General features: G+C 41.1%; 1 protein-coding gene across 1 annotated transcript; it reads left to right on the forward strand.

Moving 5' to 3' along the window:
- The first annotated feature begins 10,199 nt into the window (after positions 1 to 10,199).
- LOC101785550 (ubiquitin-conjugating enzyme E2 variant 1C) lies at positions 10,200 to 13,042 on the forward strand. The gene is made up of 4 exons (XM_004952214.3): positions 10,200 to 10,390; positions 11,851 to 11,990; positions 12,370 to 12,495; positions 12,585 to 13,042. Exons 1-4 carry the CDS (start codon positions 10,351 to 10,353, stop codon positions 12,723 to 12,725), a joined length of 447 nt encoding a protein of 148 aa, XP_004952271.1. The 5' UTR covers positions 10,200 to 10,350; the 3' UTR covers positions 12,726 to 13,042.
- Positions 13,043 to 14,280: the final 1,238 nt, after the last annotated feature.

Here is a 14,280-nt window from a genome sequence, read left to right on the forward strand (position 1 = left end):
ATCATATAGCATGAGCTCTGCTGTCTTGTTGACCTCCGGAGCGACAGGCTGGTATGGCAGTACGGTTGGTCGAATGGCTGCCTGGAAAGATGCCTGGAATGGAGGGTTTCCTTGACTGGCCGATTGATTCTGACCGGCCGTGGTTGAGGGTGCCCCCCAGGGTGATGGGCTAACTGGAGGGAATGGTGCAGAGGACAGTTGGATGGAACCATATCCCATAGGAGTTGATGATGAGGAAGCACCTGAACTCCCGACAGAAAATTGGATCGGCTGTGAAACCGAATTTGAATAATTCTAGTTTGGTGGAATCGGCTGAAAATATGTCGGTCCCCTGTATCCTTGAGGTATCCCACCAGCGAAGGAATTGACAACGGCGTTGTGCACCATATTTGAAAGTACTGGGGATTGATCAACGAAGGCATGATAAATGGACTGTTGGATCATATCGGACATTTTGTCCGAATCCTCAAAAATTGTGATCTGGCGGGGAGCAGGGAATGGATTCTTCTTGATAGTTTCCCCGCTTCTGGAGCGACTGAAAGATTTTAGGCAAGCTTTTCGGAACTGCGCCGTATACTTATCCAATTCTTCCTTCTGGTCGTCCTTCAGATCTGCTTCCATCACCTCGATGACGTTATCTTCGGAGACTTCAGCAGCTTTCGACATGATCGCGGTTGTATTGGTCCCACTGGGCGTGCCAAAAGTGTGTTGGCGCTAGAAATCGGTCAACCGAATCCCAGCGTCCGACACACGACCCGGGAGAATCTGCTTAGCTCCTGTTCGGGTGATTGCCCTGGTGCGGTTTGCGCGGCGTGCCAGCCAATCTGACCTGTTGATTGGCAAGGAAGAATACGTGTCAGGTTCAGAAATCACGATCGGCTAAGTTTCCGATCATCGAGAGAGCTTATCAGCGAATCGGCCGATTTGACTTAATAAAGGGATCGGCTATAAAGCAGCCGATCACTGTAGCCTTGTAGACAGAAAACTACTGGAGTAATCGATACAAAGCTATGATAACAACACTAGGAACAGATCTAATCGGCAATAGATGAAGTTGACAGCAAAACGCAAAGAAAGCCGACACTACCGATTCCTAGCTGGATAACTGGTGATAAAACTAGAAAAACAGGCAAAACCCTATGATTCTAGTAAATATCGATAACTAGTGAATAAATCTAAACGAAACAACAGCGATACGCCCGAAGTTAAAGCTTAGATGTTACTCGATAAGCGGAACTTACAGAATCGGCCGGAGATCAAACTGATGCAGCCCTGCCAACCCGCACGAACTCGTGAAAAAGAGGAAAGTATTGGCGAAGTCGCCTGCTCGAAAGTAAGTACGAGGAAAAAGTAGTTTGTTGTATTGATTGGTTGATGATTACAGATTTACAAAGGTAGCTATTTATAGTCCCGTACAGATGACTTCTTAACCGACTAGAATTCTATCCCTAATTCAAACAGAAAACGAATATTCACAAGCACGATTCGTGCTAAGTTGGTTACTCCACGCTTCGTGGGCTGATCTCCTCCTCATCCTTTTATTCCTTTCCAAGCACATACAGGCCCAATTAACCCATCCTCCTAATCGGCCGATTCCTCATCGGCACAAGGCTACCGATTAGGACTCCGGCACGTTCGACCCGAAGCGAGACAGAAGTTACCGGCCGATCTCACACTGTAGCACCATTCGACCGATTCCCAACTGTGCTTCTCCAATTCCCTCTCTTCTTGGCGCCGATTTTACTAGTGACGAAATCTGGCGTCAACAGGGAGTTTAAAGAATAAATGGATCTTGCTCCTTTCGATAGTCAAATTTGTAAAATCTGAATGGAGGAAATGTAGTAACACGCATAGGTGCACGTGTGGAATTTCAATAATGGATTGGATACTTTGATTAGGGTAGAACTATGGTGGCAGTGGTGCCATGAGTCTCTTGATGATAATATCATCGTTGATATCAAGTTCCCATGTTGGAAAGTAAATCCCATCGAATGCAAATTTCGAAAATTCCATGTTGGAAACATTAGTCATGTCCTACATGAGTAGATCATGTATTTTAGTGAATTTACTCGAGGAGTAAATTATATAGCACAAAATATATAGCTGTGCAATATTTTTAATCAAGTTCATACTTGATTATAGGTGGACTATTCTATAATTTACAATTGACAAAAGTCACTGCACATGTTCTGGACTCCACTCTTGTGAGAATAGATGATCTGATGATCATTTCCAGAACAGTCTCTATATATATATATGATAGAAGATAGTCACCAAAATATGTTGCATTTTTGCTGCTATTTATTTAAGCAAAATTTTATGCTTAAATTTTGAATTCAAGATGTATCTTGAATTATTCTATGCAAAATCTTACATTTAAAATGCGACTTGAATTACAAGTAGTGTGAACCTCATCTTTGATAGGCGATGAAATCGCTACTATTATCGAGTGTGACTCGATCATTATGTACTAGTGAGTTAACACATCAAAAGGTAATCACCATAATGGTGTGAACTTTGAAGTAGTGGACGAGAAACTCATTGCTATAGGCATAGTTTGCATGATTGCAATAAATACCTTAGACTGCACTTATATGTGTTACACTAGTAATATTAGGAGGTTATTTTGGAAGTAATGACCATGTTGGTGTTATGATTATGACAAACTAGTGAAGTCAAGATGATTCTTGCAACAAAATTAAGGTATATATCAATGAGCATTGCAATTGTTGTAAATATATTATTTTTATTCCTGTGGGAATGGATGACTTGATAGTCATATTGAATACAAATTTTCTATTGTATGAATCTTTGGATATACACATTGTTGGTAATCATCATAAGATGTAGATCTTTTAGTGATGAGCAAGTAATTTGCTGCCTAAAAATGCGATCTCGGAGCAAATAAATTCATAGATAAGAACTTATCGCAGCCAGTGCCTAGGTCGCATCACCTTGTGTTATACCAAAATTATATTTATACACCTTAATTTTAATTTTTCATCACCTTCTACATGATGTAGAATATTGATTAAGTATTAATTATGCAAACAAACTAAATTGCATATGTAAAGATTGTTCAACACCAACGAAAGATCTGCGGATCATGATGATGCTCAATTACTACAATAAGTTTGGCATCCTTATTCATTGGTGCTAATACCTCATGGTATATTTACTAATGTGAATGACAACATATAATTACAGAACAATCCACAGAAACATGCAAAATAGAATATTCTAAATATGTAATTATGTAAGCCTGGAGGCTTTGTTGAAAAATTTGGAGGCAATTTTAGGCTGACATTGCACATTAGAGAGCAGCTAGCCTCAGTTGACCCGACCTGTAGGCGTCCTTGATTCTTCTCCCGGCTGCAGCAAAGGAGATTCGTGCATGGAGGCACGGTTAGTGATGGCTTGTTCCGGAGCCGTTGGCCTTAGTTGCAAGCAGCGGAGACCATCACTGCTGCCACCTGGATGGCAATGTGAGGGGGCCGGTCGTGTGCCGCTCCCCCTAATGCCGCGAGTGGTGGTTCATGGCTTCACACATAGGCGACCGTCATGGAGGCGGATGTGCCAGTACAAGGATACGTGATAGCCTGTGGCCTCCAACCTCATTGGGGTGTGGATGCTGGAGGCCCGGTGGTGATCCACGGCCAAGGAGCTGGCCGTCTGTGCCGCCGCCAGCTGCTGCGACAGTCGCAGCCCACCCATATCCACCAATTCAATGTGCGCGGCAGCGCTACTAGCAAGCGGTCGCATGGGTACAATTGAAACGCCCCTATTGGAGATGCGCGCAAAGACACTTGTAAGCTTGTTAGCGGTGCCGTGCACCTGCCGTTTGCCAGTGAAACATTGGGTGAGTCTGTGTGGCAAAGTCGCTATCCACGTGCGCTCGGAGGAGACACAGGAATTGCTACCGATGGCCAGCGACCCTCGACGTGTTGGTGGCATTGAAGGATCAGGCCGCTGGCCTAGAGTTGGTGGTGGAGGATTTGCATCTTCCATTTTATTGAGCAAGGTATGAACATGTTCGTTCAATTTTTTTTACATTGCTTGTAGATGAAGTGGAACCTCTTTGCCACTTCTGTGTTTCTTCCTGTGTGCAACCGTGCTGTTGCAGTGGCCAGTGGATCGCTGTCGGTGATGTTGCACGTGGTGGTGCAGCATTGTCCGTGCGGATGCGCGGATGGTCGGCACTGCATGCACAGCTATGCCACTGCCTCCTTGAGTGGAGGACTGCCGGCTGGCCCATACACGGAGGTGCATTGCATATTTCCGGTGATGGTGCCACTAGAGATGGCAGCAATCATCCACAGTATAGCTGCTGGATGAAATCGCAATCGTGTTTCAATGCAGGACTAGGCCGCTGGCTCTGTCCTTGTGGTGCAGCAAGGAGTCGGTTTCCATGACTTGGAGTTTGGTGACTGCGGCCACTGAAACGACGACCACGACGGGCATGTCGTCCTTGTTGTTGAGGCCTTTGGCCTTTGTTCCACCTGAGATGTGGCGGTAACCAGGCCATGACAAAAGCCATTGTCATGGTAAAGAATCTCAATTAAAGAAGAACTCTTTGATGCTTACTGTTGTTCGATAAACTCCATCAATGGAGTTCTTGATTGGAAGGCAAGAAAATGCCTCTGTTGATGCAGATTTTCGCGTCTTCTATTTTGCAGAGCGCCAGCAACAGAAATGACATCGTGTCCATAGCTGGCATCGACATCAACTTGCTAGAATGCCTGGTGTGGTGCAATGCAACCACCGTAAAAGATATTGCAACCGCCATAAAGATGGTCGGTGTGCTCTGCAGGTGATGAAGAAGGCGAAGAACTGTATCCTCATCATAGTGGTCGAACTCAGAGCGGGTAGAGGCTAAACATGACTGGGACGTGTTGATAGTTGAAAAAGAGACGGAGAGAATGAATCTAAGGATTCTCTTTATTGATTGAAGGATTGGTGTGGTTACATATTTATACATGGGTGGCCCCTTCGAGGGTTTGCTCTTTCAAGGGTTGGCTCATGAAAGGATCACAATTATCTACCTAATTGATCACTGATATAAAATGTTTCACAACATATTTGTGCGCTAATGTGAGGGTGAGAAGGAGGCGGGCAAATCCTGCACCAAAACGTTGTTCCGCCCTCGTATTGGCGTGGCGGACGTGGGCAAAAGCCAAACAGCCCTACGATGGCTAGACTAGTCGTCTGTGTTTGAGCGGCCTTGTAGTCCATTTAAATGGTGGTTTAGCCCATGTGCGACCAAGTCTTTAGAATTTAGATGAGCAATGCAACCAACCACAATAATCGTTGGACTTGTTACATATCAGGTTGATTGTTAATTGTAGTGTTTACCATTAGAACATGTTATTTTTGTTGTCTGAGTTCCACTGGTCGTGATGAAAGTGTGGTTCCCACATCGCTGTTTATGTAAAGTTGATGTCAATAAGAAAGCTTTGTACTCAATATACTTGACTGTAGCTATCAAGTTTTTCAATTTTAAGTTAACGAACCAATTTAACTTAATTATAATTAGTTCATGCACTATAATTAAATAATTTTTATTGTTCTCATTAATTAGTTAATTGGTCATTCCTTTCCTTACACAACACATGGCTAATATTTACTCCAACATGGTTATAATTAAATACTAAAGAAAGAAAACATTTCACTTTACTCATTCTTCGAGCAATATATTAGATGCATTGCTTCGTTGTTCTATTCTTGCTACTCCCTCCATTTCGAATTGTAGGTCATTTTGGCTTTTCTAGATTAATAGATGCTATTAAGCATCTAGATATACACTATATCTAGGTGCATATATAGCAAAAACTATGCACCTAGAAAGATAAAACAACCTACAATTTGGGACGGTGGGAGTACCCATCAATTAGTTAATTGCTCAATAAGTAAGAGAACCAATACATAACAGTTAACACTGTGTAGCCAGGGATGGAAACAGATATGACGGATTGAAGCATTGTATCCACATTTTAAAACAAATTCATATATTGATTCGAATATCCTCAAATACAAATACAAATCAAATAGTTCGAATTAGAATCCGAATTCTTATTTCATATGCCTCCAATGATAAATATAATTTTTATTTCTAAAACTAAAGAATTTATTTATTATATATCAAACTAATATTAGGAACCAATGTTGAGTTACTATTATTTTCATACTATTATGAATATTTGTTTTAAAAAACAACATTCAATCAAATGACAAGATAATATTTTAATCAAATATTGATTTTAATGAATAAGAAGGCACTATTAATATTTCAATATTTATACATTTTCAAGATTATATTTATATATTTATTAGAACCATATTTATGAATACAAAATTAGTGTTTTACCTAATATCATGCTAATATTTGAACCAAACATCAGGTTACATGAGTAAAGTAATATGTAACTTATATTTCAATCTATTTTTTAAACTAATTCTCATAAAAACACACGTAAGTAGAGGTGTGGCTATTTGATACCTTGTTTTAGTCGGATATGGTTATTATCTATATCTAGTTTCCATCCCTATTGTAACCATGAAACTATGGAAATGAACCAATAACAAACATCCTATATTCTAGGATGAATAAGATTGGGCCTTGTGACCATGAGGCAGTTATTGCCCATGATCCACTAGATAAGCCTGTTGGGATGAAGTGGGTTAGGATTGTTGGGGAAATGGCCCAGCCCATTAGCAAAATGGTGGTCCATGTAAGAGTCCAAGGACCTAGTGTAAATATTGTACTCATCAGGAGCTTGGGGGCTAATTGTCGCCCCTTCCTCCTCTATATAAATGACCCAATAGATCATGAGACTCACTTTGGGCACTCCACACTTCCCCTAAGTTGTGACTCCACCTTCTTAAGGCTCCTTCTTCACCTGTCTGGCGGATTCAAATCCCCAATAAGAATAAAAGCTCACTTCTTTTAAGCAATAATGGTATTATTGTTCGTATTGTTATGCTTGACAAATGACACACTAGTGACCATTTGGTGAGAAATTCAGCACCAGAAGGTCATCACTAGATAGAGGACTTTGGGTGGATGAGTGGACTAGGGTTGAAAACAGCCAGGATTAATCCCGTACCGTCCCTACTGTCCCGTACTATATTCCCCTTTTGACACGCCAGTTTTTGTATTTACGGGAAAGTCAGATAATATGAGAGGGGGTATCCCGCCTGTATTTGCGAGATCCCATTTTGATACCATGAGTTTGCATTTTGGTGGAGGTTAGAGAATTATATAGATATTTGGTTGATATTTGTTAAACTGATGTGGGGATGTTAAATGCCCCAGTTTAGGTAGTTAAAGGGTTGATTTGCACCAAATGAAATATGAGGGATGAATATCACACTTTTGCAATACTTGAGGGATGAAAAATACACTTTTTCCTAATTTTTATACCAACATATCCCGCTTCTACTTCTGTCCCGCTTTCGGTGATAAAATATTGTAACCAAAAAAGAGAGGATGTTTCCCAACCATTCCCATTCATTTTTATCCTTATAGTGGACATAGCACCAGTGAGGATATGGGTATAGAGACAGACCTAGAATTTGAAGAGTGTATTCAAAAATGCAAAAGGTAAAAAAAAACTAAATGTTTCAACCTTACTTTTTTAAATGTATAATTGATTATTATACCCTTAAATACTACCCAGGTCCGTTCTTATGTGGGCTGGTGAGTGACGAGAGTGTTACAGCTAGTACCGCGGTAATGATGCATTAGCACAAAATTAGGAATGCATTCAGATCGGATACGCATGGAATCAAATTCGGATAGGACTATTGAAAGAATCGTGTGATGCCTAGAGGGGGGTGAATAGGCTTGATCTTTAAAACCTGTAAAATTTTTCGCAACGGTGTTAAATAGGTTAGAACTTCAGATGCTGTGATAGAACTTCCGACAAAGTAAAAACTACTCTATGGAATTAAAAACAAACAGGTTTCGACAGATTCTATTTGAATCAAAAGTTTAGCAATGATATATAGAAACTACTGCAGGTGATCTTTATGAGAGAAACTTCACCAAAAAGTAGATCGACACAAATCAATCTCTAGGTCAACAAGAACTTGAAGAACACAATAAGCACACGAGACAAATGATTTATTTAGCAAAGTTCACTCCCACAGGAGCTACGTCTCCGTTGAAGAGCTCACAAAGAGCTGGATCCTCACTAACCCTTTACCTCTCTCAATCAACCACAAAGGAGGATTGAGTCACTTACTATGAATCCTCCAAGAGGATGGGCAATACAAACTTCTTGGGCGTACCAAAACGAGAGGGTGCTCAAACGGACGATGTCGAACCATCTAGAAGCAAGCTTCAAGAGTAACAAACGCGAATCGAAGACCAAAGATGCTTCAAGTGCTTTTGAGATGAACTTGGTTGACCTCTCACTCAAAGATTGAGTCACGCACCTCAAATCCTTCTCTCACCCAAGCCCTAGCTCAAAACTCTCAAAGATTTAGCTCAAGGAGGGAGTGGGGAGGAGTATTGAATGCTTGAGGAGGAGTTTGTCTCGTGGTTGGTCAGCCACAAATGAAGGAGGGCTGAGGGGGTATAAATACGCGAACCCCAAAAACTAGCCGTTGCAGTTTTGTTAAGTGCATGTCGGAACTTCCGACACAGTTCAAATAAAACGGCTGGGAACCCTTTGCCGGAAGTTACTGAAAACTTCTGGCACCTATTATTGGAACTTTCAACATAGGGTCAGAACTTTTGATACTGTTCAATTAAATCCGCTAGGGACCCTGGTCGGAACTTCCGACACTCACATAAACTGTGAGAAACTAAATGTGCAAGTGTGTGAGTGGTATCTCTCATAGGTGGTTAGCATCTCAAATAAGCACTTTGACATCTTCAAGCTATCCATCCACGTCTCCCTTTATAGTACGGTGTTCCTATACTCAAATTCAAAAATAGAAAGTATAAAAAGATCTTCTTTTATGCTTCAACACCGTTCTTCAAACAAATTGGGGTCCTTTCTTGCACTTTTTCATTTCTTAAGATTTAAACCTGTCAATTTCTTGATAAATTTATTAGTTCCTTAGTTGTACATGTCATCAACACTAAAACTCACTAAAACCCACTTAGGGGGCCAAATGCACTTTCAACTATTTACCATATTTTAATTCGAATACAAATACAAATATTATTGAATACGAATACAAAACGTTTTTGAATTTGGATTCGCATTCGGATACTAACTCGACTTATAAAATAGCGTTATAATAAGTATCAATTTTGCTTTATTGATGGTTTTATAATTGATAAAAAATCATGTTACAAGTAGGGAGTAAATTATGAGCACAATACATAATAGATATCTTATTAAAATGGCATATTAATTAACAAATAATTAAATGTATCAAAATAAATATAAAAATAAGTATTTCCATAAATTTATATCATTTAATAATAAAAATAAGTTCATCGATACATTTAAATATGATTAGTCATATTAAAACTAATTAAACTTTATCATTATATATCACTAGTAATATTAGGTTAACATAATTAGTCATTTGTCATATAAATAATTTTTAAATAGTTTGAATGGTGTAAATAAGTATTTTATTAGAAATATTAAAATTAACATCATTTGCAATTAGTATTGAGCAATATAAATAAGTTTTAGATGGTTTCATTGGGTACTTTATCCCTTGCGGATACGGATAATGTCGGGTATTTCATATTTTTGTCAAATACAACTCTAGAACCGGATAGAGAAAAATACTAAAAATCGAATCCGGGTACATCCATTTGACATCCACATTAAAAACGAATACGAATGCAGATATTCATATTGACGTTTTTAGCGAATTCGGAAAATTCGGATTTCCAGATATCCATATGCATCCCTACACAAAATACAACATTATGGAAAATGAAGTAAAGAGTAGAATAAAGTAGACGATCTACTGTCCATGATTGGAAGATATTAGCATCAACAATAGCATAAAAAATAAACTTTCTTTCTTTTGAGACGGGGACAAGGAACTTGGTGCGAGATTGTCATGGCCCATTTCTTTTGGGGGCGACAAATTATCCATTCCGAGAAGAAAAGAAGCCCAATCAATATGAGCCGTTGATTTCCCAATGGACGGCCTCCGCCCTCCGGTCCGTGGGTAACGAATCCTTCCACCCTACCTGAAGCCGCCCAGCCAACAAGAGGAAAGAAAGAGAGCAAACGACCCCATCGCCTCCTCTCGCTCCTCAGCCTTGCGTGTGCGCAGCCGCAACTTTTCCTCCTCTCCATCCTCTCCGCGAGGGCGAAACCCCCAAACCCCCACATCCGCCCCACCCGCCGCCGGCCGATCCATCCATCGGCGATGACGCTGGGCAGCTCCGGCGCCGGATCGAGCGTCGTCGGTGAGGAATCTGCTCCCCTTCTGTTGCTCTTTTTCCTGCCGGGGATCTCAGCCCCGAGATCTCCCGATCCGATCCGTTTTTGCTCCATTTTTGGCGTGGCTTGCCCGCCCCCGATCTGGCCCCGCGCGATCCGATTCCGGTAGGGGGTGGAGATGAACGGATGGGCGGTGGCCTTATATGGGTTGGGTCGGACTAATAGTTTGATTGGATGGTTCGGCGTGGATAACCTAGATGTGTGTGTTTAGGCGGGGCTGGAGAAGCGGCGGGTGATGCATGCATCCGGGATTATCGGCCCTTTGAATGCTTTGCGCTGGCTTGGAATTAGTGTTATTCTTGCAAGGAATATCCCGATTGATTAGATTCAGTGATTCTTTCTACGAAGTAAAATGTTTTTAGCATTTCGAGTCTGTACAGGTGGATCAAGTGCGAATGTTGTTTGGTGGCCTCAGGTGTTTTTGCATCGATTGGTCTGGTTTCCTGATTCTTTTGTCAATTTGTGGGAGCCCTTGCCTGATAACCCATTGAATTAGAGTCTATATTGTGATAAGGGATTAGGGGCGGAGATTGGGGGTTAGTGCTACTGTGGTAGCACTGCAATTGGACTTCTTAAGTTTTTATGAAAATAGATAAGCAGCTGTCTTCTCTTGATCATGAAAATGGCAACACTGCTTTGACTTTGTGCGTGATGCTTGGCAGTGGATGCATTTGGCATTCTTGTGCTGCCATGTCATTGTCATATCTAGTATGGGATGATTTTCTTTTACTACTGGTGTCTGTTCTATTCAATATGGATCTTGGTTTTCTTAAAGTGCATGGAAAATGTGAGTAATAAGGGGTGAAATGGAGATAATTAGGGTAACCTATATATCTTTTGTTTAGCCTGGTTTCCATCTAGGTCTGTGAATTACATACCAGAAGATGGTTTAGCCTGGCCTCTGTATTTTCTTTGAGGAAAAAGTTGTTTCTATAATACAACCCAAAGTTGAGCATTGAGATAAAGAATTTCTGTTTTTCTTTTTGGGGTCAGTCGTGCAAATGTTGTGGGAGTATTGATTCCCCTTCTCATTTGCATTTATATTTCTGTTCCATTTTCTTGTCTGCATACAGATTATGTGTCAATTATCTCATTCTACCTTGCCCCATGTCTTTTCTAAAGTTGAAGGGTTTTCTCTAGTGTTGTTTGTTGCTTTTTGTCAAAAGGTCTTTGTTACTGCAAACAATGACAAACCTAGAACGGAATTAGTTGGCACTGTAATTTTTAAATTAGAAGAAATAAGCACCCAAATTCGAATCCAACAGTACTTGTTTGGTGGTGGTGTTCGCCCATTTCTCCCACCAACTGAGCTAGGCTCAGGCTCAGTTCCTATCTTTTTTTAAGTGTATAAGATTGATCTAGTAGATTAATAGTAGAATCTATTGCATTATCTACTTGTGTAATTGACAAATGATAAAAATTGCAGTTCCTAGGAACTTCAGGCTATTGGAAGAGCTCGAGCGCGGAGAGAAGGGCATTGGTGATGGGACAGTGAGCTATGGAATGGATGATGCGGATGACATCTACATGCGGTCATGGACTGGTACCATCATTGGCCCACACAATGTGAGAGCACAATCTCATCTATCGCCTTTCTTGAAATATGATATAAAACGTGACCAACATTTCAACTAGTGCTTGTTTGTAATCCCCAGCTGCATCCTTCCATTATACCTAAGCGATGTCTAATTAAAGTTGTTTTAATAACCCCATATTGCTGTTCAACCTTGAAAAGTGTGGGAGAAATGGCTGGTTACAACAAGTTGTAGAAATAGGATTTAACTTGATGGTTCTTCCTTCAAAAAGCTGAAAAAAGCATTTGTAGCTCTGATCTAATGTTAGCAGAAGATACCAAGAAACACGTTGTTACGTGCCATGCAACTTCTTCCATTTACTTGTTTTTGTCTAAGTTGACTCTCCCTTCTTTCTATTTCTCTCTTGTCAGACTGTACATGAGGGTCGCATCTACCAGCTTAAGTTGTTCTGTGACAAGGATTATCCTGAGAAGCCACCATCTGTCAGATTCCATTCAAGAATCAACATGACATGCGTCAATCATGAGACAGGAGTGGTAAGATCGCCTTCCTCTCAGGCTCTTGGGAGCATGCAGAAGGAGACACAACTGCAGTGACTAAATTTCTGTTTGGTATATACATGTAGGTTGATCCGAAGAAGTTTGGTTTGCTGGCAAACTGGCAGCGGGACTACACAATGGAAAACATCCTAACCCAGCTCAAGAAAGAGATGGCTGCCTCACACAATCGCAAGCTAGTGCAGCCTCCAGAAGGGACATTCTTCTAAAGAAGTGCTGGGCGCCCCATCTTGGGATTCAACAACAGTAACTGATAAGCTGTTTTATGGGGGGGAAACAACTTCCTACATCTGTTGCCCGTGCTTGTGTTTTCCAGTTTCGTATGCTATGTTCTATCTGTGAACGGCTGTGAACAATCAAAGTATCTCCCTTGCAATCAGCATGGTGGCTGTTGGGGATGTTGCAAGTTCCAGGGATGTATCCAGAAACTGTCGTAGTGCCCTGTTTAAGCAATAGACAACATCTTCATGTTACCTATAAAATATAGCTTCTGTGTGCGTGCGCTTCAAGTATGTTTCTCTTGAAACTGTTGCAATGTCTTCTATCTTGTTTTGATCCTGATTTGGTTGACGTCTTCCGTATCTTATCGCAGAGGATTTGGGCCTCGATACCCTCCTGCCGGTTATATTTAAAGCTAATGCTTGTTGGAAGCCTGTTACAAGAACTCTATTTAGCAATGAAGAACTGCATGGTCTCGTTTCTTTCCTCAGATTCCTGAAAATCTCGTTATGTTGAGGAGATAAGGATGTCCCAGAACTGGGCCGTGATGCTAACCCGATCTCAGCACTTTTGTCATGGGCCGGTTGCCCCACATGTGATGTTAGTGTGACGCGACTGACCCATCCATGTCTGGAGTACAGTGTCAATGGATCACACATTGTGTACAATAGTGTGATGCGTTTTTGTGAAATGACGCTGCAGGAATTTTATTTTGTTGATGGACGCTGCAATTTTTTATCCATTTGGTCGTGTGATTCTGTCGTGTCTGAAGACGATTCTGTTGTGTCTGGACAATGGCAGTAGTGTCCCGCTGAGCAACCAACGGTTTTGTGCCTTGCTAACCATGTGTCAAATCATGGTCTGATGATATAATGCAACGGAAATTTGAGGGCTGCGGGCTGCTTACAGACAAGGTCCTGCTAACTCCTTAAATTGCAGGCTAGTTCTTCCCTTTTTCATCGTCCCCTTTTTATCCTACAAAAAGAAAGTCATTACCCTAAAGAAGTAACTTTTAAAGTAGGATACATAGAACGTGGGCACTGCGCTTGTTTGGTAGACAGATGGAACCCCACTGCTCATGTGGTTGTACTTGGATGTACACCTCGTGATTTATTTCCAAAAAATAAGAAAAAGAATCAAACGGATTTTTTTTAATGAATCGGGCAAAAGAGCTGCAATTTATATTAAAAAGAAAAATAAAATCTAGGTTTGGCGATATAGCAAATGGGGGGATGCACCCACTGACCCACAGGCCACAGCAAAAAATTTAAATGTTAATCATCCGAGATTCACCACATGTGCACCCCGTTGGCCCGTTCAGCCTACGGTCATGCACCCACCACCGCTTGCCTACTAATCACCCCTAATCGGAGCACCAGAAACCCCTACTTCAGCATCAATGGCTTAACTGCATCTTGAGATATATGCCTTACAATACTAGTACTTGTGAAAACCCACCTTGGTACTGTCTAGGGAAAGAAAACGCTGTAGACTAGGGACATGTGATCAGGTGCTAGACACTTGAGAACACACAACTTAACAGAG

The sequence above is a fragment of the Setaria italica genome, chromosome I, assembly GCF_000263155.2.
Source record: "Setaria italica strain Yugu1 chromosome I, Setaria_italica_v2.0, whole genome shotgun sequence".
Lineage (NCBI taxonomy): Eukaryota > Viridiplantae > Streptophyta > Magnoliopsida > Poales > Poaceae > Setaria > Setaria italica.

Excerpts from the sequence above, each read along its gene's own strand:
- LOC101785550 (XM_004952214.3), top strand. The coding sequence starts at position 10,351 with ATGACGCTGGGCAGCTCCGGCGCCGGATCGAGCGTCGTCG. Across the intron at positions 11,991-12,369 it reads CCATCATTGGCCCACACAAT|ACTGTACATGAGGGTCGCAT; the intron begins GTGAGAGCACAA and ends CTCTCTTGTCAG. Across the intron at positions 12,496-12,584 it reads TCAATCATGAGACAGGAGTG|GTTGATCCGAAGAAGTTTGG; the intron begins GTAAGATCGCCT and ends ATATACATGTAG.